Source organism: Boleophthalmus pectinirostris, unplaced genomic scaffold (assembly GCF_026225935.1).
Source record: "Boleophthalmus pectinirostris isolate CB_2022bp ecotype Guang Dong unplaced genomic scaffold, ASM2622593v1 HiC_scaffold_22, whole genome shotgun sequence".
Lineage (NCBI taxonomy): Eukaryota > Metazoa > Chordata > Actinopteri > Gobiiformes > Gobiidae > Boleophthalmus > Boleophthalmus pectinirostris.
The window spans coordinates 28159468-28186269 of NW_026571190.1; the positions used below are offsets into that span (position 1 = coordinate 28159468).

At 38.5% G+C, this 26802-nt stretch overlaps 1 protein-coding gene across 1 annotated transcript in view; it reads right to left on the minus strand.

The window, feature by feature from the left end:
- The window catches only part of slit2 (slit homolog 2 (Drosophila)), a 133737-nt gene that overhangs the window by 102513 nt on the left and 4422 nt on the right, over positions 1-26802 (minus strand). Inside the window, 2 exon segments of the mRNA XM_055158481.1 lie at positions 16417-16488; positions 26010-26081. Coding sequence (XP_055014456.1) covers positions 16417-16488; positions 26010-26081 — 144 coding nt within the window.

Genomic DNA, 26802 nt, shown 5'->3' on the forward strand with positions numbered 1-26802 from the left:
TGTGCATGACATGAGGGTCAATATTGCTGAGTAGCTGTGATTGGGACGAGCAGAGAAGCAGTGTATGATGAATTGTCCTGATTACTCCATAATTCCCCCATAATTCACAGAGGAGCCTGACTCATCCATCAATATACCCAGGCCTGGATCTATACCTGCACACACAGCCCAAAGAGAGGGCCTTCCACTGGGGAGACGAGCAGAACTAAGGAGGCACATCCATGGTGTTGCTAATGTAGTTATTAGAGAAAGTAAAGACAAGATAGGAGAGGAAGCAGAGATGATCCTGGCTTTGCGGGGTTTCTGAACATCAGAAGGAACAGATTTTGGAGGAGGAATCGACAAGAAGAGTCAAGCTGAACTGCCAAGTAAAGCATTTTAACTGTTCTAATCAATGACTCCTGCTGTATTTCAGTTTTCATTATACATTCACGTCTATTGATCTGCAAATGTGAATAAATGTGGAAATAACTGCCTGCATATTTTAAATGAGAAAATAGAGTAACTTTGCAGATACTTACTAGATTAGAAAATGTATCTTGAAGTAGTATTTCTAAAACGTAGATTAAATTCTGAGGGTTCTGTAAAATTTTTCAGTGGAACAATGAATAATGCAAGACAAAGATGCAATAATTACAGCATTGGGGTAGTTCTCAGTCATATAACACATGCATATTTTTTATTTGATATCAGATAAAGATGCTCTGTGTAACTTGAAGGGTCCGTCACCTGCTTGTCTCTATGGAGATGTGTCTAGAATGTTCCGCAGTATGGCCATAAACTTCAAAATATGAGCCTTGCGAGCCAAATTACAGGTTTGATTTGTGGAGCGTAAGAATAGATGTTTTTAAAAATTATTTTTGAGCAATAAATAACTCCTGTAGCTGAATAAAAAAGCAAGACAGTTTAATAGCATACTGTGGAAAATTTAAACCAAAGCATTAAAGCATATTCTCCATAGACTCAAACAGGTTGCAGACCCAAGTTCCACAGTGTTACTTCAAATTTGTTTTAGAGGTCTCTGGAAAACTGCATATGTCAACAAAAAGAATGATTGTTAACAAATGTGATTAAGTTAAAGTGTCTACATTACAGAAAACTGACTCTTGTGAGCTTGAAGTCCTGTTATAATGTTGTGTGTGAGTTGTGTTTTGTTTTATTCACACATGTTGAGTAACTCTTTATTATTAGTCTAATCTGTGTATAATTAGTTTTTCGTTTTTCAAAATAAACCAAAAATAAGCAAACAAAAAACATTTATTTTCTTCATTAATTATCTCTAAAACCAAAAAGAAAAAAACAAAGATTCATTTTTTTTAAATTTTAGATTTTTGTGTTTAAATGAATAATGGAAAAAACGGATAACAACCATTTCCCATTTCTGTGACTTAAACTGTGATTTTGTGCTGCAAACTGAACCAGGACTGAACCAGGACTAAACCAGGACTGAACCAGGACTGAACCAGGACTGAACCAGGACTGAACCAGGAGGAGTAAACCAGAACTGAACCAAGACTAAAACAGGACTAAAAGAGGACTGAACCAAGACTGAACCAAGACTGAACCAGGACTAAACCAGGTCTAAACCAGGACTGAACCAAGATTGTTTCTGGATTGAACCAGGACTAAACCAGGACTGAACCAGGACTGAACCAGGACTGAACCAGGAGGACTAAACCAGGACCAAAACAAGACTAAACCAGGACTAAACCAGATCTAAACCAGGACTAAAACAGGACTAAACCATGAATAAACCAGAACTAAACCAGGACTGAACCAGGACTAAACCAAGACTGAATCAGGAAGACTAAACCAGGACTAAACCAGGACTGAACCAGGACTAAACCAAGACTGAATCAGGAGGACTAAACCAGGACTGAATCAGAACTAAACCAGGAGGACTAAACCAGAAGTGAACCATAGCTAAAAGAGGACTAAGCCAGGACTAAACCAGGTCTAAACCAGGACGAAAACAGTTACCTTTTACACTTTGTTTAGTAGAAATTGGCAATTCCTGGGCTGAAATCATACAAATGATTTCCACAGGGAAGATGATTGGAGTTTAAAAACCTAGTTGAGCCCTTCCTGTATCACCACATGACATCACGAGGCAGAACGGAGTGCTTTCACTGTGAGCGAGAGAGAGAACTGAGCCTAAACATGCAGGATTTGTGTGTCAAACATGTGTGAATGAAACAAAACACGACTCCGGGTCTGTTTGTGATGAGGAAAACAACGTCATAACACAGATCAGAAGATTGGGGATAATACGGGCTCTTTAAGTGTAGGCCTTAGGTAGCAACAGTAGCGGAAGTGGAGTTAGAGGCGATGATTTAGGAGCTTTGTAGAGGCCCTTAATCAAACAGAGGATACAAGACCTCACACACGTACCCACGGTGAGATATGAACTCCCATGTGAGCTCTTATTGCAGCGGGACAGGTATGCGCCCCTCCCTTTGTGTTCTTCTCTTTGGATAATCCACACTCACGTTACACACCTGGGCACTTGTTCCTGACAGACACACTGGCTCCAGGCTTGAGGCGACCTTCCATTTACTGTATAAACCCTGACGTAGTGCCCCCCCCTTACCGAGAGCACCCATCACCTACGATTTGCTTTTTCATACAAGAGCAAATGCGTCTGTCAACACCTCAGTCACAGGCTTTCCGCACCATTTAAGAGGGCAAACACGTGTCTATTTTCTGGTTTAAATACTGACACTGTTTTGGACTAATTCCAGGTATGTAATCTGGCAAGTCCATTATCCTGGGTTACTCATTGGATGACACTGATGCTGCATGACCTTTCACCTTTTGGATATGACCTTTCACCTTAGCTCACCCTGGGCGACAGGTGATTAACTGGACTGTGATCACTCAGCCAGATTTGACCTGAAAGTGAACATTTGCAGGAGGAAAATAAAAGTGTGGAATGACATTTAAAATTCTTTTCAACTTCTTTATATGTGTATGTGTTTTCCAATGGCACAGGATTTTAATTTTGCATTTTAACAACTGTTGTCTTTATTCCATTTTCTCTGTATTTAATAAAGGAAATGAAAAAAATTGTCTGTACTTTTTGTTTTTACATCACATATTTAGATCACCATGATACCTTTTTATGTTTGAGGCTCTGAGTCCCCCCTTCCTTTGCTCCCCATGTTAAGTCACTCCCCCTTCAGAGCACTATCACCACACAATCAGCGTGCATCCCACTAATGTAAATACTCCCATCAAGTTGTTGTGTACAGTTTTGTATCATGTTTTTGTATATTTATGGAGAATTGTCGTGTGAGAGCGTGGATGACGTTGGTTTGTGGACTGAGCATTGCACAAAATCTTACAGTTAACCGCAATGAGGGTTCGGATATGGCCCGGGAGAGAGCACTAAAATACTCAAACATTCATGGATGACATCTAAAACCTTTTCAGGCATGTTTTTGATGAGGGAATAACATAACAGGGGAGAAAGCTAAAAAATGTTTTTTGCATAATACCCCCTCTTTAAGAAATGTCACTGAAAAAAGACAAAAGCATTTTGACAAAAAAAAAAAAAAAAAGTGCATAACAGTCACGTTTAGTGGTTACTTTGGAAGACAAAAGTCAATACTTCTTTGTAAAATTTGACAACAAAAGCAGTTGTTACTCAAAAGAAATGGAGGCTTCAGGCTTTTTTAATGTCTCCCCTTGCAAATTGTGCTCTGACAAATCTGAATCAATTACTGTCAACAACAACAAGTCTTCTCAAAGTCTTGGGTTTACAGCTGTTTCATACATTATTCATTATACATACATACAAGTGACTCTTTCTCCTTATGCCCAAGATTCAAATTAACATCAAAACAACCATCAGTGCACACATTTTCACTTTTTATTATTAACAAAATCTCTTAATAATGCTCAAACCCCGTGCAGATTGAATTACAGCATGGTGTTGGCATGTGAATGGCCAAATCAGTGCTTAGGAATGACTGGCCTTGAGCATTTCGAGATAGTCACCCGAGTGATTCTTGCGATGGCAGCGGAGTGAGTCATCGACACTCAACACCTCCGTACAAGCATAACTGTTGCTTTTCCACTTTTCGGGTGTGTAATGACGACTTAATATCAGTGCTAACATAAGCTACAAGAGGAGGATAAATATAACTGTTCCCCCCTTTGGCTACAGCTACAGCCAGTGGTGGAAGAAGGACTCAGTTTTGTTGCTTAAGTGAACATACAGATACTGGAGCAAACAAATAAATACATAAATATTCAGGTAAAAGTATCACATGAAAACATTTCTTAAGTGAAAGTATTGACGTACCTCTGTAAAAAGATATAAAGTCCTTCATGCAGAATTGAAGATCTAATGGAGTTTCAAATGTAATGATTCTGGTATAGATTTGTGCAAAATTTAGTTCCAACAGAAACAGTTGAATCAATCTTTATTTATAATCTGTATATCATTCGTTCATTCGTTTCTCAAAATGAAACCAAAAAGAAGAAAAAGAAGAAACGGATAACAATTCGTTCTTTCAGTTTTCGATTTTGTGTTTAAAGGAATAGTGGGAAAAACGGATAATGGCCATTTCCCGTTTCTGTGACTTAAACTGTGATGACGAACTTTTGTGCCGCATACAGACTAAACCAGGACTAAACCAGGACTAAACCAGAAATTAACCAGGACTAAACCAGGACTCTCCCAGGCTCAGTGCTGGTCTGGTCCTGGTCTTGGTCCTGGTCTCGGTCCTGGTCTGGTCCCGTTCTCAGTCCCTGTCTGGTCCCGGTCTGGTTCCAGTCTGGTCCTGGTCTCAGTCCTGGTCTCAGTTCTGGTCTGGTCTCGGTCTCAGTCCTGGTCTCAGTCTTGGTCTGGTCTGGGTCTGGTCCCGGCTTCAGTCCCGGTCTCAGTCCCAGTCTCAGTCCCAGTCTCAGTCCTAGTCCTTGTCCCAGTTTGGTCCCGGTCTTAGTCCTGGTCTTAGTCCCAGAATGGTCCCGGTCTCAGTCCTGATCACCCGACACTCTATGTGGGTGCACCTCCGGGTCCATCCCGACACTCAGTCCTGTTTTAGTCCTGGTTCAATCCTGGTTTAGTCCTGGTTTAGTCCTGGTTCAGTCCTGGTTTAGTCCTGGTTTAGTCCTGGTTCAGTCCTGGTTTTAGTCCTGGTTTAGTCCTGGTTCAGTCCATATGTGGTGCAAGAGTCCAGCTCGCAGTTTACGTCACAAAACTGGAACCAGCCATTATCCATTTTTTCATTCATTAATTTAAACACAAAATCGAAAAAGGAGGTCTCAAACAGTCATAAAAAGTACTTTTACTCTTCCGTCCTATTCAAAAATTTAGTGGAGAAGAAAGTACAGACACTTGCTCTCAGAAGTAGTGAAGTAAAAGTAAAAAGTATTCACATGTTTAACTTCAGTATACAACTTTACTACTTTTACTTTGTTACATTTCACCAGTAAATACAACGCAGGCTTTTATACACGCTGAAAAGATGCTTGTGTTTTGATATGAGAAAAACCGCAGGGGGCAGGGAATATTTCTGAATGGCGAAGCAGTGTGTTTGTGCCAGTTGTTGTTGGTTAGAGGAGAAAAGTGTGATTTGGATAAAGAGACAGGAGGAGAAAGCAGGAGCCCAGACCCACACTGCCCCAGGGTTAGCACGCTTTAACTTCATTTCCTCACACACACATAATAGGGCTCCATTTGCATCTCCTATGTACACACAGCCATTGGCCAAATCATTCTTGGATTTGAAACAAAGAGCTTATCAGTGGTTCTTACAAGCCAACCATTGCTGCTTGTTGCTGCATGGATGACACATAGCAAAAAAAAATGATGGAAATAAATTTTTAATCTTTTCAACTGAACAATTTATGTGTTTTTTTTGTCCTTCTCTATATTTGATCCAACCATAATGATCAGATAATGTTTGAGCTGGTCCAAGTTTAAAGCAGATCTGTTATGTAAATTGGACTTTTCAGACCTTTTAACCGTGATATAGCTGTTTCCACTTCTCATTTATCCTCTTAAAGTTGCATTTGGAGTGATTCAGGCGTGTTTGAGCAATCTTTAATCGCATATTTTCAAGACGCCATTTTGTCGATCAACACGTTTTCACCACCACCAGCAAACGCCCACTGCTCTCTTCTTACTTTGTTCTCCAATTTTATTTTCTTAATCAGCGATACCCATAGAATTCAGCAGAGTTATGTAATTTTGGTACAAATGAAAAAATCTTCTTTACGCTAGTGTGAATTGCAGCTTTCCATAGGAGTTACGGACTATTTGTTGTGGCGTTTACAGTGACGTCTGTTCCCACTGCAGTTTTCTAACATGGAGGTCAGGTGAACTGTTTCTTTTATTAAGTAATTTAAGATGAAAATTGCAATGTAAAATGTGCTAATTATAACATAATGATCCACGGGTGTCATAGATTCTAACTATATATCAGGCTCAAGCACAATATGTGTTCTTGAAACTTTGATAATTGCTGCAAATGACTGTGACTTATATTATGTCTATACTAATTTAATTACAGATTAGTGAAGAGTTTTGATAAGGCTAGTTGAAAGTAGATGTGATTCAGTTTGATAAGAATAAGAAAAAAAAAAAGGAAAATACTTAAAAGCATGTGTGTAAGAATTAGATTTTAAATTTCATTAACTTAGCCTGTGTCCACAGACCTGTTCAAATTGAAAAATATTTTTACTCAGTGGTGTAGAGGGGATTTTTTTTAAGTTGGGGTACGCGATTCATCAGCCCAGTAAAAATCTGTAATATTCAATGTTTATTTTACTCAAAATGATACGGAATCATGTTATTAACATTATCGCCTATTCATAATCACCTACAGAACATAAATCATAGGCTACAACACATGTGACCAGGACTGAACCAGGACTAAACCTGATCTAAACCAGGACTAAAACAGGTCTAAACCAGGACTAATCTTGGACTTCACAAAAAGAGGGGCACGGAGCTCTGCAGCGGTCCTTTCGTCTGCGGTCATCCTACATGGGCGCACCTTCGGGCCCGTCCCTACACTCAATCCTGGCTTAGTCCTGGGATCAGTCCTAGTTCAGTCCTGGGATAAGCCCTGGTTCAGTCCCTATAGAACAGCAGTGCAGGTATCATGAGTCTCTGCAGGTTGTCTACACCAGTGCCAATAGCTCCAGTTCGACATTTAAGTTGTAGCTACTTTATATTTGTTATTTTTTTTATATCTCATGTCGGGAGAAGCAGGGAGACGGCGTACCACCGCGTACCATGCCCACTACACCCTGCTTTTACTGGTGTTGTAATGCTGATTTAGAAAAACTTTTACATGATAGCCAAGTTGTTTATGTTATATTTAGGTTTCCAGTCAATAATCAGAAAGCAAACAAGTCTCTCATTTGGGCTGCCAGATTCAATGCTGAAACCCTAAAATGACTCTCTCTGATATGAATCCTCACTCCCTAAACCCCAGCAAAAATATACACTGACAACACAGTCAGAGTTGTGATTTTACTTTTACTGTTAACTTTTGAGCTGAACTACATGGAAAGGAAAACAGCTTTTTACAACATTGACATCTTGGTAATTTCTCAGTGATTGCAGCGTCTGGGTCTCAGCTTAAATAAATCACCTCCTGCTCAGATCTCATGACTGGGACATTCTTGACCTCCGATCCGTGTGAACCTAAAGGTCGTCATCACTGTGACGACTACAACAACTCCTGCCCTCGGTCTTAATTAAAATCCATTATTTGCTCAAACTAATGTTCCCCTTCTTTGCTTATGACCTCTAAAGCCTGACTCCTGGTTGACCTTGGGCACAGGAGTCCAGAGTACGTAGGCCTGTCACTTTAATTACTATATTGATTTATCGTTCAATATATGATAGCTGGAACAAAATACTTTAGGGCTCAATATTTATCGTGTGTACATTTTCTTTGCAATAATGTGGAGATTTTTGTTATTCTAGTTGTACTAAATAACTGTGTAATCCCTCAGTAGTCCAGGTAGGATCTAGCCAGGCTGGCACCACCTAGTTCCTCCACTCAGTTTCATTTCTCTCCAGCAACTAGGGCAGGAATCGGAATACACTAGATGGTTTACAAGAATCCCGGAAGTTGTAGACCGTGCACCACCCAATCAGCGAAGAGCTGTGAAACCATGACATCAAACTCAAGCGCCTGTCTGGGTCCATTTTGTGGTGCAGCACAACAGTAAACAAAGCGGTGAAGGTGGACGTAGACAAAGCCATACATTCTGTGTTGGCAACAAAGAGAATGTTTAGTGAATTTTATCAAGGGGAAAGACGTTATTGCCCTTCTTCCAATGGGATTTGGTGCATTACAAACGTTACAATCAAATAGAAGGTTAAAAGTATCCGCCTACCTTCGAGCGAATGAATCCTAATGCCGTGAGGTTTCCATGAAGTGAAATCGGTGGATGAATCAGGCTAGGTAGGATCCATAGCAAAAGATTAAATTCTGTCATCTGATCAGAAGTGCAGTTTGGATCAGCTGTGAAACATCTTTTGCTTTTGCATCTTTGCATCTTTTGTCCGTTTGAGTCCAGTTAAAGGTGCACTATGTACATTTTTTTGGTCACCTGCTTGTTTCTGTGAATATGTCATTGCTCTGCCTGGAATGTCACAGTATGATATTAAACAGCTCTATCTTACATTTATCTTACATTGATTTAATTACAGCTCGAAAATATCATGAAAAACATACATTCTGACTGTGAGCGGGGCTGCCTCTCCACTGATCTGACCTGTTACTTGGTTGAATTTGGTCTCCATGAAGACAGAAAGGTTTAATACCATACAGTGAACACCTTTAAGATTTGAGCTGTAGAGGGTTGTGGCTAATTATTGCTTCATTCACAATTCAAACCAATTTTAAAAATGGTTTATTGGGGTTATCTTATTTTATTGTTAATTGTGTCAGTCGAATAAAGTAGTTTCAGTAATTCTCTGTAGCAATATATCTTTAAAACTTTTTAACGTGACAGGCGTAACTGTGTGGAGGTTATAGTCTCACTGAGGGCTCAAGACACAGGCCCCTCCCTCCAGGCTGCTAGGCAACAGTGCCGCCTGGTAAAGCCTCATCAGGGCGCCGTTTAGCACCGGATTAGAGACCATTACACACCCACAAACACACACCGGTCATTCAGTCAAGTCCCACGTTTTCAATCACATTCACTTCATGCTTAGAGGGGCTAAAGTCACAGGTTTTCTCAATCCATTTCAAAATGAGATGTTTGCCTTAGTTTGTAATGGTAAAGACACACTGCTCAAACATGAACCAGAACCATGTATTTTTGATTCAGGGTGTAACTTCCTGCAACCCTGCAATAATACAAAACATTTGAAATAGGGATGTCCAAAAATATCAAAATACCAATATATCATATTGTTTAATGTGATGATACAGTATCGATATAGTGGGCTGCTGTTTCGATATAATGCCAAGAGTAGTTTTTTATGTATTTTACAAATTTATTTTGTTACAGAGCTACAGTTTTGTTGCTTGTTTAGAGGAAGGAAACAAATTTTTGCAATACACTTAACATATTCACTGTCTTAATGATTAAAATGGTGTGTTTCATATGAACTTTGCACAAGAGATGGTTTAACAAAAACATTTAGTATCACAGCCATCATTTAGCCTTTATTTTTTTATTGAACCATATTGTATCAATTTGAAATATATTCTATCAAATCAAAAGCTCACTGTATCGAGGTATGTATTATCTCAGCAACGAAACATTGTGTATTCAGTTATTCACATATGCAGGCTTAGGCCTACTTAATATTAGCCTGATTCATCAACCGGTTTCACTTCGTGGAAACCATCTGACGTCAAAGCATTAGGATTCGTTTGCTTTTTATTTAACCAATCACTGCTATTTGGTCATGATATGTAACGCGCCAAATCCCGTAGCAAGAAGGGCAATAGCGTCTTTCCCCTTGATAAAATTCACCAAACATTCTCTTTGTTCCGGCTTTAAATCCTTGAGGAATTTTTGCAACACAGAATGTACGGCTTCGTCTACATCCATCTCGACCACTTTGTTTACTGTTGTGCTGTACCACAAAATGGACACAGACAGGTGCTTGAGTTTGACATCATGGCTTCACAGCTCTTTGTTGATTGGCAGGTCCGATGTCTACAACTTCCGGGGTTTTTGCAAACCATCTAGAATATTCCTATTCCTGACCTAGTCACTGGAGAAAATTGAAATTGAGCGGACGCACTAGGTGGTAACTTAAAATGGCCACTTCCAGTAAATGTTGGTAAATGTTCTATACAAATAAAGTTGAATTGAATCGGGTTGACAACAACAGTTTTAAAATGTTACAAAAAAGAAAACAAGAGAAATTTTCTGAGTAAAACAATTTTGCTTCACCCCATTTCTACAATTCTCAAACAAACCCCAATCCATCAAAACTTCATGAGACACAAATTTTGCTCCTGCGATGAGAATATACCCGTTGAGTGGAGAGAAACCAGCTGTTGTCGGGGGCGACCAGCCAGAAAAAGCCAAGCATCAAAATAAGCTCACAGTACATTTGCTCAAAGCACACTGGCCCAGCTTCAGTAGTCCTATAGTGGAGTGTGGAGCCACTGACCCATTCTATGATTCTCCTCTCCCTTTATCAAACCTCCTTTGATCTGTTCTTCTTTTATCTGCATCTGATGGCCGCCCAGCGCACGGCCAAACACAGGACAGCAGACAGCCACAACAGGAGATGGGTTCATTTTTACACCCAGAAACAAAGGGTGTAATATTACAGAAGAATAGAGAAAGAAGAAAGGTAATGCAGAATTTGTGTGTTAAATGTGTGTGAATGAAACAAAACGCAAATCCAGGTCTGTTTTTGATGAGGAAACAGCATTGTAACATAGATCAGAAAAGGAGATGGGCTCATTTTTAGACCCGGAAACAAAAACAAATGGAGAAAACATGGAGATTTTAAAGAATTTTTAAAAATTTTACCATAATTTTACAGATAGAAGAATAAATCAAGTTGGTTAAACTCCAGGTATGTTTTTTTTTTTTTTTTTTTTTTTCACACCCAAAAACAAAGAGCATATTACAGAAGAATAAGGAAGGTGAAGATATTTTTTATTTTCGCCATAATTTTACCAACATATTACACATTTTCTGATCAATGTTATAATGTTGTTTCCTCATCACAAACATACCTGAAGTTGTGTTTTGTTTCATTCACACATGATTAACACAGAAACCCTGCAGATTTAAGATGAGTTATTTTCTTTAAAACAGTAAACAAAAGAGCTCCCCTGTGTTTTTAAACTCCATACACCTTCACTAAAATCATTTGGGTGATTTCAACTCTGGAATTTCTGATCTCTATTGAACTAAAGGTAAAAGGAGCTTTTAACTTGAAAATTATCACTACATGATATCACAAGGTGGATCAGAGCATTTTGAGCTTTGGAGATGAAGATAAATAAAAAACGATTACTCAAACATGTGTGAATGAAACAAAACACAACTCCAGGTCTGTTTTTGATGAGGTAACAACATAAAAACACTTACAAAAACATCACCATTTTTACATCCACAAACAAAAGGTCATATTACAGAAGAATAATGGAGGTTTTTAAGATTTTTCATTTTGCCGTAATTTCTCCAATATAAAAGAAATGGGCAAATAAAATGTTTGGCCATAGCTGATTTTTAAAGGGTAATTTGGGATTTCATTATTATTATAGTAGTAGTTTAGTTTTATGACTGAAAACTTTTAAAAGTCTTCACCTTAGAGCAAGATTAAAACCGTAACTGATCTTTCCGTGGGACAAATCCAATTATTTGGTAGGGTAATACAAGTCGGTGGTACAGTATTATAGGCTATTTAATATGATAGATCCTTTTCAGCTTTAAAACTTACTGAGCTGTACATCAGCAGCTAATTTCAGTGTATGTGTTTATCATATTTGTGGTTAACTGTATTAAGTGTATTCGTGCTCACTTTGACATTATGTTATTATTAATGGCAATATGGAGAAGGTGATCAAACTGTTTACCCGTTGCCTGTAGAAACAGTAGAAAAAACATTAGAGACCACATGATTTGATTCACAAACCCTCATATTAAAAAGCTCATAAAGAGAGATGTGTGTGTTCTGTCAGGTCTAAACTTGTAATAACTCCAGTGCATATGCTTTACTGTAAAAGTTAATTCAACTCTAGGATAAAAGCATGCCAAATAATATAACTTTAATTTGTCATTTTAGTTTAAATATGTGTATTAAATCCCCTGGATTACACAAAATGTAATCTTTAAGACAAGTTATAATGTCGTTACCTCTTCACAAACCTGGAATTGTGCTTCGTTCCATTCACACGTTTGAGTAATCCTGCATTATTAGTCTGTATACATCTCCAAGACTCAAACTGCTCTGTTCCACCTTGTGATGTCATGTAGTGGAAGCTTTCAGTTTAATAGGATTTGTGAGTTAAACATGTGTGAATGAAACAAAACACTCCATGTATGTTATTAATGAGGGAACAGCATTAAAACACATCGGAAAATACTGTAAATTTTATTTTAAACAGTATTTAGCAACACAAAACATAAAGATTCACATTGTCTCACTATTAACTAATTGTGATTATTAATTATTACATTATTAATAACAGTATTTAATAACAGTGCAAATTATAAAATGTATAGATCCTACACTACCAAAAACTAAACTCTAGCAAAGTTAAAATTACTTGAATTAAGAAAGTTTTATCAAAATCTGAGTAAATTTCACTTGACAAGTAAAATTATCTACCAACAGAACAAGACTTTTTGCACTTAAAATATGAAAATACAACTTGCTACACTTAAAATAAGAAAAACTTCATCTCTTTGCACTTAAAATAAGAAACAAAGTCTAATGTAACTTGAATTAAGAAAAAGACACGTATCCATTAGTAGATCATTTTACTTGTCGAGTTGAATCTACTCAAAGAAAGTAAAATGTTCTTAATTTAAGTCATTCTCATTTACCTCGATATTGACTTTTGGAGTCTATAGGGCCTGAAACAGACTACAGGGTTTACGGCTTTTACAGAGAGCTCCTAATGAAGCCTGTGTTTGATTGGCTTGTTGGTCTCCTGGAGCAAACACTGACAGCTGTTCCTCAGTGTGGATAGAGCCATTGACAGACAAACAGCCAGAGCACAGTCCCTCCAGATGTGTCTAACCTGATATGGGCCGTTGGGTGCTCTGCGCTGAGGTGTGGGCGCAGGTGTAACCCAAGATTATACATGTTTTATATGGGCTGGATTCACTACTGTGTCATTTGTTTATAACTGTTGGGAGTGTGTCTCAGATGTGCTCTGGAAAGACTGTTGAAATCATGACTGAAGGTTTTAAATAAAGGTTTTATTAGAAACAAAAGGGGTGCACTGATACTTGCAGATCGATACATCAAAACTGGGGCTAAACAGGGTCTAAACCAAGTCTGTCATGATCAAATTTTGAAGCAATATGAAGTAAAGCTACAGATAAATACCACAAGAAATGACAATATTGAAATGCCACTGACACAACAACAATAATGCAGGATAATCCCAGTAAACCATTTCTAAATAGACAGTATCATTTAGGCCTGAGCTGCAAATAAACAACAGAATGAAGCAATAATTAGCCATAAAAGTTACTTATTCAACCCTGTACAGCTCAAATCGTATCGTATTACAACAAAAATAACACAATCTCCCCACAATTGCAAAGAAAATGTGTCTCCAAGATAAATATTGTTTTATATATATTGTTCCAGCTACCACATACTGAACGATAAGTCAGTGTAGTAATTATCATGACAGGCCTAGAGAACAGGATTAAACCAAGTCAACACCAAGACTAAACTGGGCTCAAACCAAGACCAAATCAGCGCAAGTGTTAAGTGTGTCTAAATCTAATAATTTGCATTGTATTATACATATGAATGGAAACAAATAACATTTTTAAATTGCAGTCGTTAAGAACAATTTTTCTCCTTTTGAACACCTGCAGTATTGTGCTTTAAGCAATTTGGGTCACTTACATTTGGTGTGTTTTAAATTACACAAGCAGACACTGAATCTCAACCTGACGACAGGAAGTGTCACTTATCTTAACAGTTAAGTTCATCTATACAAACAATCTCCCAACACACAACACAAAATCCTCACTTTGGTCAGGAACCTGTCACCTCCATCTCAAACCCACCCGTCAATTAGAGAGCCTCAAATATGCTGTTTTCACATTCATGTACAAAACAAGGTTGCGCAAACTTCCACAGCACCTGACCTGAGCCTGGACTGATTTAGCCCACGGAGTCTTAAAACCACCACGGGGTCAAGGGTCGACACATAAATTCTGCCTCACATACACACAGTTTTTCCAAAGATTTGAAAAAGTGAAAACATTTTCGTAATAGCAGGTTAAGCAAGTGTTCATTTATAGCAGCCTTGGTCCAATCCGCGCATACCTCTGGACCTCAATATGAAAACTCAACTAGAGAAACACTTCAGACATTCTCAGGGCTCTTGTTGTGTTAGCTATAAATACCTCCACTCTGGGAGGTGTATAGGCGCTCACACAGGATTTAATATTGACCGCAGGGATGAAATGCTTTTGGCTTAAACTTCAGCGTTGCCAGTCAATCTCGATGACTTCCATACGCCGGATGATTTGTCGTGGAGATTGCGGTTGCCACGGCACACTGTTGGGATGTGTGAATCTGTATGTCACTTTGCAGATATGGCTAATTCTAAAAAGAGAGTTGGTTTGATTTACACAGCTACCCCGCTTTTATTATTTTTAACATGTGTTCAGTGAATAGACTCCTAAATGTGCATACAGAGGGAATGTCACTGGAGCTTGAAAATACTCTTTTGCTGGATTCCTGGAAGAAATAGCATAAACCTGACCCCAGAGCCTGGACCTCTGCCAGCTCTCTGAAGGCTGACCCAAATACAAACACAGATATTACCATACAAATAACTCTGAAGCTGGATCTGACACAAAGAGACACTTCCCCGGTGGTGCGCTGTGAAACTTTTTCTGGTGAAGGGTGCGTCAAATGCTTTTCTTCATGCAGATGTTATTGCTGTGTCTGAAATGTTTCACAGTATGGTATCTCCATCAGAATCCACAATCAGAATGCATTGTTTTTCTAGGTATTTCTGAGCTATAAAACCAGTTGTGATTGAATAAATGTAAACTAGAGTTGCTTTAAGCCATACTGAAGAACACCCCAGACACAAAGCGACACTTCCACAACGTAAACTCCCGTCCGCAGACCCTCCATCGCCGCGCGCAACAGCTGAGCTCCACTGTACAGGCCTGTATATTTTTACCTCAGCCCACATGCGGAGAGACATGCCAGCCCCTTGGCCTTGAGCACCTCTCCGTACACTCACACAGACACACTCAGACACCCAGAGACACATAGGTCAAGTCCAGCGCCCGCCACAACCACCGCACAACATAAACAACTTTCACACACGCCGTGAATCATCCCAACCTTTCAATATTGTTCTAGATAAATATATTCAGCCACACACATAAATACACGCCACCATAATGATCGCGTGGGACCACAAATGACCGTGACTGGAAGTTGGTTCCCACAGTGGAGCAGTGGCAGGAGCAGCGTCGGAGCGGCCCTGCCCACGAACAGACTGGAAATCCACATCTCGACTTTCACAAAATACAGAGGTGCTCAGCTACAACAAACAGTGGTTAAATGCAAACTCCAACATTTATGTCCTGGAACTAAAGCCGTTTTCTGCTTCTGTGTAACTTTAGATGAGAGGCCAGGCTCCTACCTCGCACTCACAGCCACTTTTATACCTCTATATCCACATCCACACATGAGTCCCAGTGGGCAGCAGCTGTTTGAGTGCTAATCTCCATCATAGCTACTGAACTGGCTGGGACTGGGGCGCCATGTAAAACCCACTTTCTCTCTGATCTCCAAAAAACAATGCACAAAAACACACACTTCAGACCAAATTGCTAACTCGAAATGAATCGTGAGGGGCTTAAAGGTGCATTGTGTAACTTTGCTTGCTTGCTTGTTTCTATGAATATGTCATTGCTCTGCCTTCAAACATTAAACAGCTCTACTTTACGTTTATTAAATTATAGGTGATTTTGTAGCTCAAAAATACCTAGAAAAACAGGTGTTCTGACTGTGAACAGAGTCGCCTCTCCACAGATCTGCTATGTAACTTAATCTAATGTAGTCCTCATAAAGATAAAAAGGTTTAATATAACACTGTGAAAAATTCCAGACAAAGCAATAATGTCCTTGCAGAAAAGCATTTGACAGACTCTCCACCAGAAAAGTTACACAATGCACCTTTAAATATAACTTGCATTTATCTTTGCAGCACAACAGCAAAACAGAATGTTAAAAAGTGCACTTACAGTCTGTAGAGTTTGGTCGTTCCCAGGAAAAGCAGCTCGGGGAATACTGCCAGGTTATTCCGATTGAGGCGCCTGGAAAAACAGGAATACAAGTTTTACATTTTTACAACACAAATAATGGCCACTTTAAAGGTCTTATATTACACAAAATTGACTCTTTACCTCATGTTATAATGTTATTACCTCCTCAAAAACAGACCTGGAGTTGTGTTTTGTTTCATTCACACGTCTTTAAGTAATACTTTATTATTAGTCTGTCTACATCTCCAAAGCTCAAAATGCTCTGTTCCACCTTGTGATGTCAGGAAGCGGTAGTTTTCTAAGTTAACAGCAACATTTTACTTTTCGTTAAGTAGAGACTAGCAATTCCAGATCTGAAATCATTCAAATGATTCAAGTGAAGGTGTGAAGTCTAAAAACACACTGAAACTTACTATATAAACTTCCTAGATTTTTTTTTCCCAAAGATTGGGTTGCTTTGTCACGATCTGCATGTAGGTCTGCAATATACAGTTCTGACACACGAGAATGTGTGTGAATGTATGAGTATTCCTTCCACTGCTACATATGTGTGTGAATTGGGATTTTCTGTGCTCACAAAAATGAAGACAAAGCACAGAAACAGAAACAGACTGAATGCTGCACGTGATATGCTGCACTCTCCTCCTGCACCCCAGATTGAAACACGCTACAAAAATGAAAACAGGCCCACCTATCTCATTAGAAATGTTGAAATGTTTAGACATGTTTTGTATAATTTCTAATCTTTTTGTTTTATTGAGGATTTTGTTCTAATATTGCTGGATCAATTGAATGTTGAAAAGAAAAAGAAATGGGCTACATTTAATGTCCAAATAGGCAACTTATGGATCCTTTTATTGCTGGTTCAATTACTGTTTTTCATTGTTTAAAACTTGAGTAATAGTAATTGTTCAGAGAGACATGATCACTCAGTCAACAATAATATATCCTCATTAATGTTCAATAATGGTCAAATCCACCTTTAGTTTGTGATTTACCAATAATGTCTATTGACTTGGGTTACGAAGGTTTGTAACTTTTAAAATATGGGTCTCCAGAAAAAAAAGTTTGGGAAACACTGTCCTTTATTATCGCATGACATCACAAGGTGGAACAGAATATTTTCAGTTATATTTACAGAACTCTGTAGTCTAAATATACAGGATTTGTACTTTAAACACATGTGAATGAAACAAAACACAACTCTAGGTATGAGTTTGATGAGGAAACAGCATTATAACATAGATAAGAAAATAGAATAATATGGGACCTTTAAACAAAAGTCAGATTTTTTTTGTCATATTAAGTTTTATGTTGTGCTTGGATTGCAACACTGTCACTTTAGCAGAGGATATAAGAAAGCAGGATGTAGATTGTGTGCGTAGCGTGAGTGAATTACTGTCTGCCCCATTGATTTAAGGGGTACAACATGGTGGCCGGACAAACAGTGGGCTCAACGGAGACGAGAAAGAAGGCAGGCGGAGGAAGATGAGAGAGGGGAGGGAGGGGCTTTTACTTTTACCACAATGGCGAAAAGAGAGGAGTCGATGTGGGAAAAACAAACAGGCAGTCTGGCCGAGCTACCGAATGTGTGAAAAGGACCCCATTGAGTAAACAAGAGCTTCACAAGGGAAGATCTCACAACAAGAAACCGCACACACACACACTTTTGGACACACACACACACGAGTAGAGAAAACTGGGTTGAGTTTAATAATCTGGGTGCAATCATTTAACCCGGCTGAAGTGGACTGAAGAGGGTTTGGGGCTGGGTGAGGGGTGGCGGAGGGTGGGTACAGGGGCAGTTTAACCCGGTGTAAACGAACATCCACAAGAGCTGAGAGGGACTTAGGAGCTACTGGAGTGAATCAAAGCACTGGTAATAAGAGAAAGGACAATGTGGTTCAAATGGAGTAGTAGAGATGTAACATTAATCAAAATATCGTGATATTGTATCGTCAAAAGTCTCACAATAATATCGTGGGCTGTCACAATATATCAAATCACAAGTTCCTTTGCTTAAATGCATTGTTTTATAGTAGCAACAGCTTATAAACATAGGGAACTACATATCCCATGATTCATTTCAGTGCAGACAACATGAAGAAATATGTTTTTTACTTGAATTTTTGTGATTATGATGAAAATAATTCACACCAAAATCTTGTCAAAGGTATTTTAAAAGCAAAAAAGTGTCATATCTACAATTATTTTAGCCTCTCCAAAATATCGCAATAAAAATCATACCATGAGATGCATATTGTGATAATATCGTACCAAGAGATATGGATACATTACGTCCCTATTCTTTAGTAATACTCCAATACTGGGCCTGGTATTAGATAAACAATTATTTAATTATTTTATATTTTTTAATGTCATAGGTGGGCCTGAACTTTTCTAATACTGCATACAGAAAAAAGAGACCCCAACGTCTGTAGTCAATGTGGAAATATATAAATGAAAATAGTAATGTAATGATAACTTCCAGGCTTGACATTTAATTAATACCTCAACCTTAAAGGGACAGTCCAGAATTGTGGACATAGGACCTCATTTCCTAGTGAGCCAGAGTGTTGGAGACGTGTGGAGACACTTTTTAAAAAATATTCCATCCAGTCCTTGTATTTGCAGAGGTCGCTGGTGCTAGGCTAGTGCATGTCAATGGCCATAGTTAGCCTGCCACTAAAAACAGTCTTACCCACTCCACAAAACACCCGAAGCAAATCTATTATTAAGCCAGACTGTCAATGTAAATGTCTGTGTTGACAGAATAATGTTTGAAATAAAACTAACCTTGTGTCACATGAATTGTTGCATGTTGCGGGACTAGTTTCTCATATATCAGTCCACCACTGCCAAGCTTTCTATCAGGAAGTACAACTCTCTGCTGCTGCTCAGACATAAATCCTTCAAATAAATCCTTCAAGGTTGGTTTTACTTCTAAAATCATTCTATTGACACAGACATTCACATCAACAGTCTGATGGAATAATTGCTTCGGGTGTTTCATGGAGTGGGTAAGACTGTTTTTAGTGGCACGCTAACTATGGCCATTGACATGCACTAGCCTAGCACCAGTGACCTCTGGAAATACAAGGACTGGATGGAATATTTTTTTTAAAAAGTGTCTCCACACGTCTCCAACACTCTGGCTCACTAGGAAATGAGGTCCTATGTCCAAAATTCCCATCTGTCCCTTTAACTCTTAACCCTCTTAATTAATTTGTTAGGCCTGAATCATTTTTAATTAACTATTTGTCCATTATTAATTAAGCCTTTCTTCATGTTTTGCAGCTAATTAAGGTATAAAGAACGCTTTTAACTGATTTTTTATGTAAATTAATAATTATTCTGTTTAATTAATATCTTAAAACTAACTCTTAACCTTTAATGAATTAGTTAAACCTGAGTCATAACTACTTGTTCATTATTAAGTCTTTCTAAGTGTGTAGTTAGGGTTTCCAAAAACATTAGCCTTTAAAACGATAAAAAAAAGTTTTGCTTAGCCTCTGGTTAGGACATTTCTTCAGTTATGTAAATAAATACTACAGAAATGCCTCATATGAACTAAAATAATCTTAGCTCACTCTTTATTCTAACAGAAAATTGCGTAAATGAAACTTTTTACAACTGTCTTTCATGACCTTGCGGCTGTTATCCATCACTACTTTTCGCTTTGTTCCCTGATCAAGCACTTTTGTATGACATCCTCTTAAGTTACCGTTGTCTTGGGCAGAGAAAATAGTGGCTCTACACGCACACACATCTACACTGGAGTTACATCAGAGCCACTTAAATATTTAACATCCCACAGAAATGATGGACCTGAATTATTTACCGCTTTGGGCTCCGGGGTCCTGCCTGAAAGTGGCGAGGCCCTACCCAGCCTCTGGCACCTTCCACTGGGCTACACCTCCCAGGGGGAAGTGGGGCTGTGGGGGTGCAGGTGGAGCAGGGGCTATGAGCTCATACACTTAAAATAGATGGGATGCTGTCAGACTAGGAGAGTGAGAGAGTGAGAGAGTGAAAGAGTGAAGCGGCGAGGGAGGGCAAACAGTCGAAGTGCATGAGGTGTCAAAAAGATTTATTTCTCTGTCTCTTCGGTGTCGTAGGGAAATCATTTTTATCATGTAAACATCATCTCCTGCTCATTCATGGACACATTACATGGCTCATCATTTTTGCTTAGAATAAACAGAAGATTACAGTGGCAAACTTTTATGTAAGTGTTTCGCTAGAGTTTGATTCGGAATTGATCGGTTATCAGCAGAGACTGTATAAAGAAGCAGAATAAGGGAGTGTGACGTCACCCATAACGTTCAGCTCCAGTTAAATGCAGTTACTGGGGCGAATTTGGAGCCAGTTCAATATTAGGAACAGGAATTGATTTCCGGACAAAACAGTGAAATAAAAACATCAGAATCATGTAGCGAAGATTAATATGAACATTTTAAGATCAAAATTAGGAGCCTGACAGCAGTAATTACAGAGAGAGGGGCGAAGTTTTCTCAGTGTAAAGTAAATTGGATCAGATATAACAATTTTGGCCTATGCGCCTCCCCAAAAAATTATACCACCAGCCGCCACTGGATATGGGGGAATGATTTTTCTTTGGAACGTGGCAGCTAGAGGGTTAGTTATGTCCATTTATACAAGACTAATACATTTAGTGGTTAGAAAAATATGGCTACATGTTTTTATATCCCAAATAATTGTTTTGTTATTACTTTTACAAACGTGAAAAGTTAATTTGAACTATAATTTAACATAAATTTGTGTTCCTTGCTGTGGATTGTTAAAGTATCTGCAAATGTCGTTATAGGTTATTATTATATTAGTATTACATCTCTACAAAAGCAGAACACCGCAACATTATGTTTGGTCAAAAATTAGTTAATGTCATTTTGGGGGTATTTGAGACCTCCTTTATCATGTGAATAAATATTGTGAGCCAATTTGATTGTTTTAAAGAGAAAATATGACAACCGTAACATCCAAAACCATACGAGAAACCAAAGCTTTGAAACATTGAAGTCATTTTTCTCAGTTTCACACTCTGGCGAGTTAAGGTCTTTTGCCTTTGTAGGTCTGATATTTTGTCAATAGGAAAAAAATAAATAAATAAAATGTCTGTATGTTTTTAATGTCTCAGATAAGTATGTTTTGTAAATGTTTTGTAAAGTTAAAACATACATTTGTGGTCCTTGCTATGGATATCGGCTCAAAAATTCACTGGACCGTGCCTATAAGTTCAATGTCATGAGCACAAACACCAGCCAATGGATTTATAGGTCTCCTTCACTTGGAATGTAAAATATTAATGCTATGAGGTTTTGGCAAAACTTTGTTCCAATATTTAGATGGAGGAGTGTTTTAAGGGAGTCTGTGCAGCTCAGTGCAGAGCATGCCAGAACAAGTAAAATATTCATGGTGTATAAATGCTGTCCGATAATTTACTGAGACAACGTCAAGGTTGAAGGAAAAGGGAAATGCATGCTTAAGGGAAAAACTCAAGTCCTTTTGTACTACACTTTCATGGTTTTTAACTTAAAGGGCCCGTATAATGCCATTTTAAGATCTATGTTATAATATTGTTTATTCATCACAAACAGACCTGGAGTTTTGAGTTTTTATTTCATTCACATGTTTAACACACAAATCCTGCAAATTTAGGCTGAGTTTTTCTCCCAAATATAATAAGTGCTCTACTGTGTTTTTAAACATCATACACCTTTACTAGATTTATTTGGATGATTTCAGCCCTGGAATTGCCAATCTCTACTGAACTAAAAGCAAAAGGTAGCTGTTAACTTGAAAACCACCACTTCACTCAAGGTGGAGCAGAGCATTTTGAGCTTTGGAGATGTAGACAGACTGATAATAAAGGGTTTCTAAACATGTGTGAATGAAACAAAAAACTCCAGGTGTGTTTTTGAGTAGGTAACAACATTCTAACACAGCTTAAAGCTCATAAGAGTTTTGTGTAATATAGGACCTTTAAATATGTTACTAATAAACAAAAAATAAATAAAAAATAAGGAATGGGCAGGCTACAACAGCATTAGTGTAATCATTTGAACGGGAACATAAACTCCAATCTGGCAGTAAGCGAATGATAGTGGTGGAGTCTGTAGTGAGAGGAGTTGTAACAGTCTCAAGCAAAGGCACACAGTCTGCTGGTGCTAATCCTCACAGTCATAAACAGATGCTAAAATACCACACTGCACATAGTAAACGCTCACTGAAAAACACTAAATCATGCGCACGTTTAAACATAAAAATAGTAGCAGGAAAAAACCTTCTCAAGACCTCAGATGACACCGACTGATATCGTTTTGACTGTGTCCCCTGATAACATCTCTTTAAGGTCCCATATCATGCAAAACTGACTCTTGTGAGCTTATAAACATGTTGGAATCCTGTTTCCTCATCACAAACATACATGGAGTTGTGTTTTGTTTCATTTACACATGTTTGAGTAATCCCTCATTATTGCTTAAATGCTCTGTTCCACCTTATGATGTCATGATGTGGTAGTTTTCAAGTGAATTTCTACTTTTTACCTTTAGTTCACTGGACAGGGTTCCCACTCTTTTTCACTGACAAAATTTATAAACTTTTCCATGACTTTTTCATGACCTAAAGTGAATTTTCGATGACTTTATAGCACCCTACATGTAGAACTGATCATACTTTTAGGGCCAAATATGAAATTTTAACCTTTGTTTTATATTTTTTAACATTCAAATTACTGTCAGTGCATTTATTGTAGTATCTTTTAAACAAAAGGCACATACGTTCAGAAATAATCACAATAGCCTAATGATCACATAAAAGAATGCTGTACTTGCTTGATAGAGATATTAAAATTCAATGATTTTTCTAAAACTTTCATTGAATTTACAAAATTTCATAACTTTTCCAGGCCTGAGAAATTACATTTTCAATTTCCATGACTTTTCCAGGATTTCCATGACCATGGGAACCCTGAATAGAGATGGGCAATTCCAGGGCTGAAGTTATCCAAAAGACTTTGGGGAAGGTGTATGAAGTTTAAAAATGCAGTGAAGCTCTTCCTGTATTACCGCATGACATCATAAGGTGGAGCAGTGTTTTCTGTGTGAGAGAAAAACTCAGCCTAAACATGCAGAGTTTGTGTGTTAAACATGTGTGAATGAAACAAAACACAACTCCAGGTCTGTTTTTGATGAGGAAACATTATAACATAGATTAGAAAACAGCGTCATATGGGCTCTTATCATCTCGCCCCCAAGCCACACCACAGATTCCAGCGCTATCACAAAAATGACTCAATGTTTACCAACAAACAGAAGAATTGTCACTTTCTCTAAAAGAGCAAGCCAACCCGGGAGCAAAATCTGTCACTGATGACTTTTCGACACAAGCGGGGCTGTAGGATTGCGGTTTTTGTGTGTCTTCGCGGTGCAGATAATTTCAAGCTCTAGTGCTCAATAAAAATGAAGAAAAGAGCATTTTGAAAGTTGCCTGGCAAGAACAATGCTATCATTCAGGCTTTGTAGATCATAATTGAGCCCCAATCTTGGGTTTAGCTTTGGAAACCAGTTCAATCTTTCTATTCAGATGCTACACATAATTAAAGAATAACAAAACGTAATGATCTCGTTTGTGAGTACTGTTTGAAAGATACCTGTAATCAGTTGGTGTTATTCATGGTTATTTAAATGGATTGGCACAATGCAATCACACCATTATAAGTTAATGACCTGGTGCTCTGTTTCACCCCTGCACCTGAGGTGATCCTGTCAGAGCCTTTAATTGTTGTGCATTTTTGTGGTGGTTATCTGTGAGGATCTTGGGCTTTGAATGAGATGGGGCAATAAAGCAGTCAAATGTAAGAGCAAGATAAGACCAACCAGGAACTCCGGTCTTTCCTCTGCTTCAGCTTCAGGGAAGTATTCATTCCTGTATACTCGGACAATAGGAGCGAGGGATGGGTGAGGAGAAGGGCAAAGGAAGAGAAAACCTGAAGTGACAGAGCAGTCTTGCGTAAGTGAATGCGCATGTGGGGTATCCATGCACATGCCTCAGAGTGTTTTTACATGCTCATATACAAGACTGTATCCCCCACATCAATGTCCTCCAGCTACTGGCCCACACCTGACCCAGCCCCTCCTCACCCTGCAGCCTGTCGCAAAGAGGATGAGAGGGGGACCGTTTTCAGCACCATGGGGGGCAGTCACACTGGATCTGTCAGCCCAGCTCAGGGCCCTCTTCTCTGGGCAGTGGTGCCCAGCAGGCCCCCTTCACCCCCCACCCAGTATGGAGGGCTTTGAAATGAGCCCCCAGACTCCAGACTCTGGAGACACGGCTTTATCCAGAAGAGGCAGGGGGTCATTGATGAGTGACTCTACCTTTATGTTTGTGAACATACCACGCTGCGGACATGGAATTACACTTTAACTCTCATAAGGACAACACAAACACACATGTTGTGTTGCAAAGTGAGATGTGCTCCAGTGTGATCAGCAGAGACACAACAGAAGAAACCGACCTATATACATGTTCAATAGCTCTGGACATTGGCAGATAGATCAATGTATGTTTGTGTAGAGTGTAGCATGTTATCAATACAAGTTGAAAAATCCACCAATTCTACTGGAAGCGCAGTGTTTATAGGAATTCTGTCAAAACTATTATCAACAACATGAAATTCCTGAGTGGTGCTTTTGGTGCGTGGTTACAGGTGGTGGATCTGCATGTGTTGAGGTATGTCTGAACGCACTTCTAAGCAGAAAGCCCTTTATAGGCCTTTAATTAAAAGTGTCTATCTCACCCTGGTGCATTCCAGTTTGTCACTGCATAACACACATTTACTCACACATCAAGTGGAGCTGACAGTCCAGACAATAGTCATATCACCAGTGAGGGGTCCATGTCTCCCAGGCCAGCCCAGGCTTAATTATGCTATAAGTGCCTCGGGGCTGGATGCTGAATACCAGTGATTCCACAACAGCGCCGTAACAACCCACCACTGTTCCCCAGTCCCCGCCCTCTGACGATGTCGAAAAACTTTAACCAAGACTGAAAACTGCAATGATGTTTTACACAAAATTGACTCTTGTGAGCTTTAAGCCATGTTGCAATGTTGTTACCTCATCAAAAATATAAATACACATGGTGGTGTTTTGTTTCATTCACACATGTCTGAATAATCCTTTATTATTAGTCTGTCTCCATCTCCAAAGCTCAAAATGCTCTGTTCCACCTTGTGAAGTCATGAAGCAGTAATTTTAAAGTTAAAGTAACAGCTACCTTTGACCTTTAGTTCAGAAGAGATTGTCAGTTCCAGGGCTGAAATCATCAAAATCATTCTAGTGAAGTTGTATGGAGTTTAAAAACACGGTGGAGCACTTGCTGAATTACCACATGACATCACAAAGTGCAGTGGAGGGTTTTTGGTTTGAGAGAAGAACAAAATATAACTGCAGGTATGGACATTACAACAGAAAATAGTGTAATACAGGCCTTTAAATGACATATACTAGAGCAGCAGTTGTGATAAATGACACGTTTTCAGTGTTACTTACAGCCGCTCAAGCTCCTTCAAGTCCTGGAAAGCTCCTCTCTCAATTGTGGTGATTTTGTTCTCCATAAGTTGCCTGAAAAAGAGTACAGAATAATTAATATATTAAATCTTAAACTATTATAGCTGGGAAAATGGGTATAGAGAGACATTATTATGAAGAGCCATTATAAGAAGGAACTCCTTTGTGCAACTTTGTGTAGTTTCCTCTTCTCCTTTTAGAAACAACAACTATGACAAAAATACATTGTCTGTCCATGTAAAATAAGAACATTTAGTTATTGAACAAACAGTGATGGGAAGAATGCTTTTGAAAGTATTTACATTAGTTATTAAATACTGAAGATCTGCTTTAAAATGTATTTTGGAACATTACATGGTCTACATCGTGTAAAATGTAAAACAATATTAACACATCTTAATTTTTGTAGCACTTCCTGTCATGAAAGCTTTATCAGAAGGAAAAAAATAAAAATAAAAAACACACCACTTTTTAAATGAAGGCAAAATAACACGATCATTTACAGCAATGCATTACTTTGCTTTTTTCTTGCTTTTTTGTATTCTTATAACCAACAAATAGAACTGCATCTGTAAATAATTGCTTAAAATTTGCATTCTAAATATTTTGGTTTGTATTTTGTTACTTCTAAACACTGTGCACAACACATACCGTTCCTCAGATTCCCCCACTGACCGCTCCCCACATTTTATTAAAGTATTTTTGCAGGTAATCTAAATCTGTTTCTGTTCTCGCTGCGCTGAGAGCCAGACGCCCTATACACAAACACTAAATA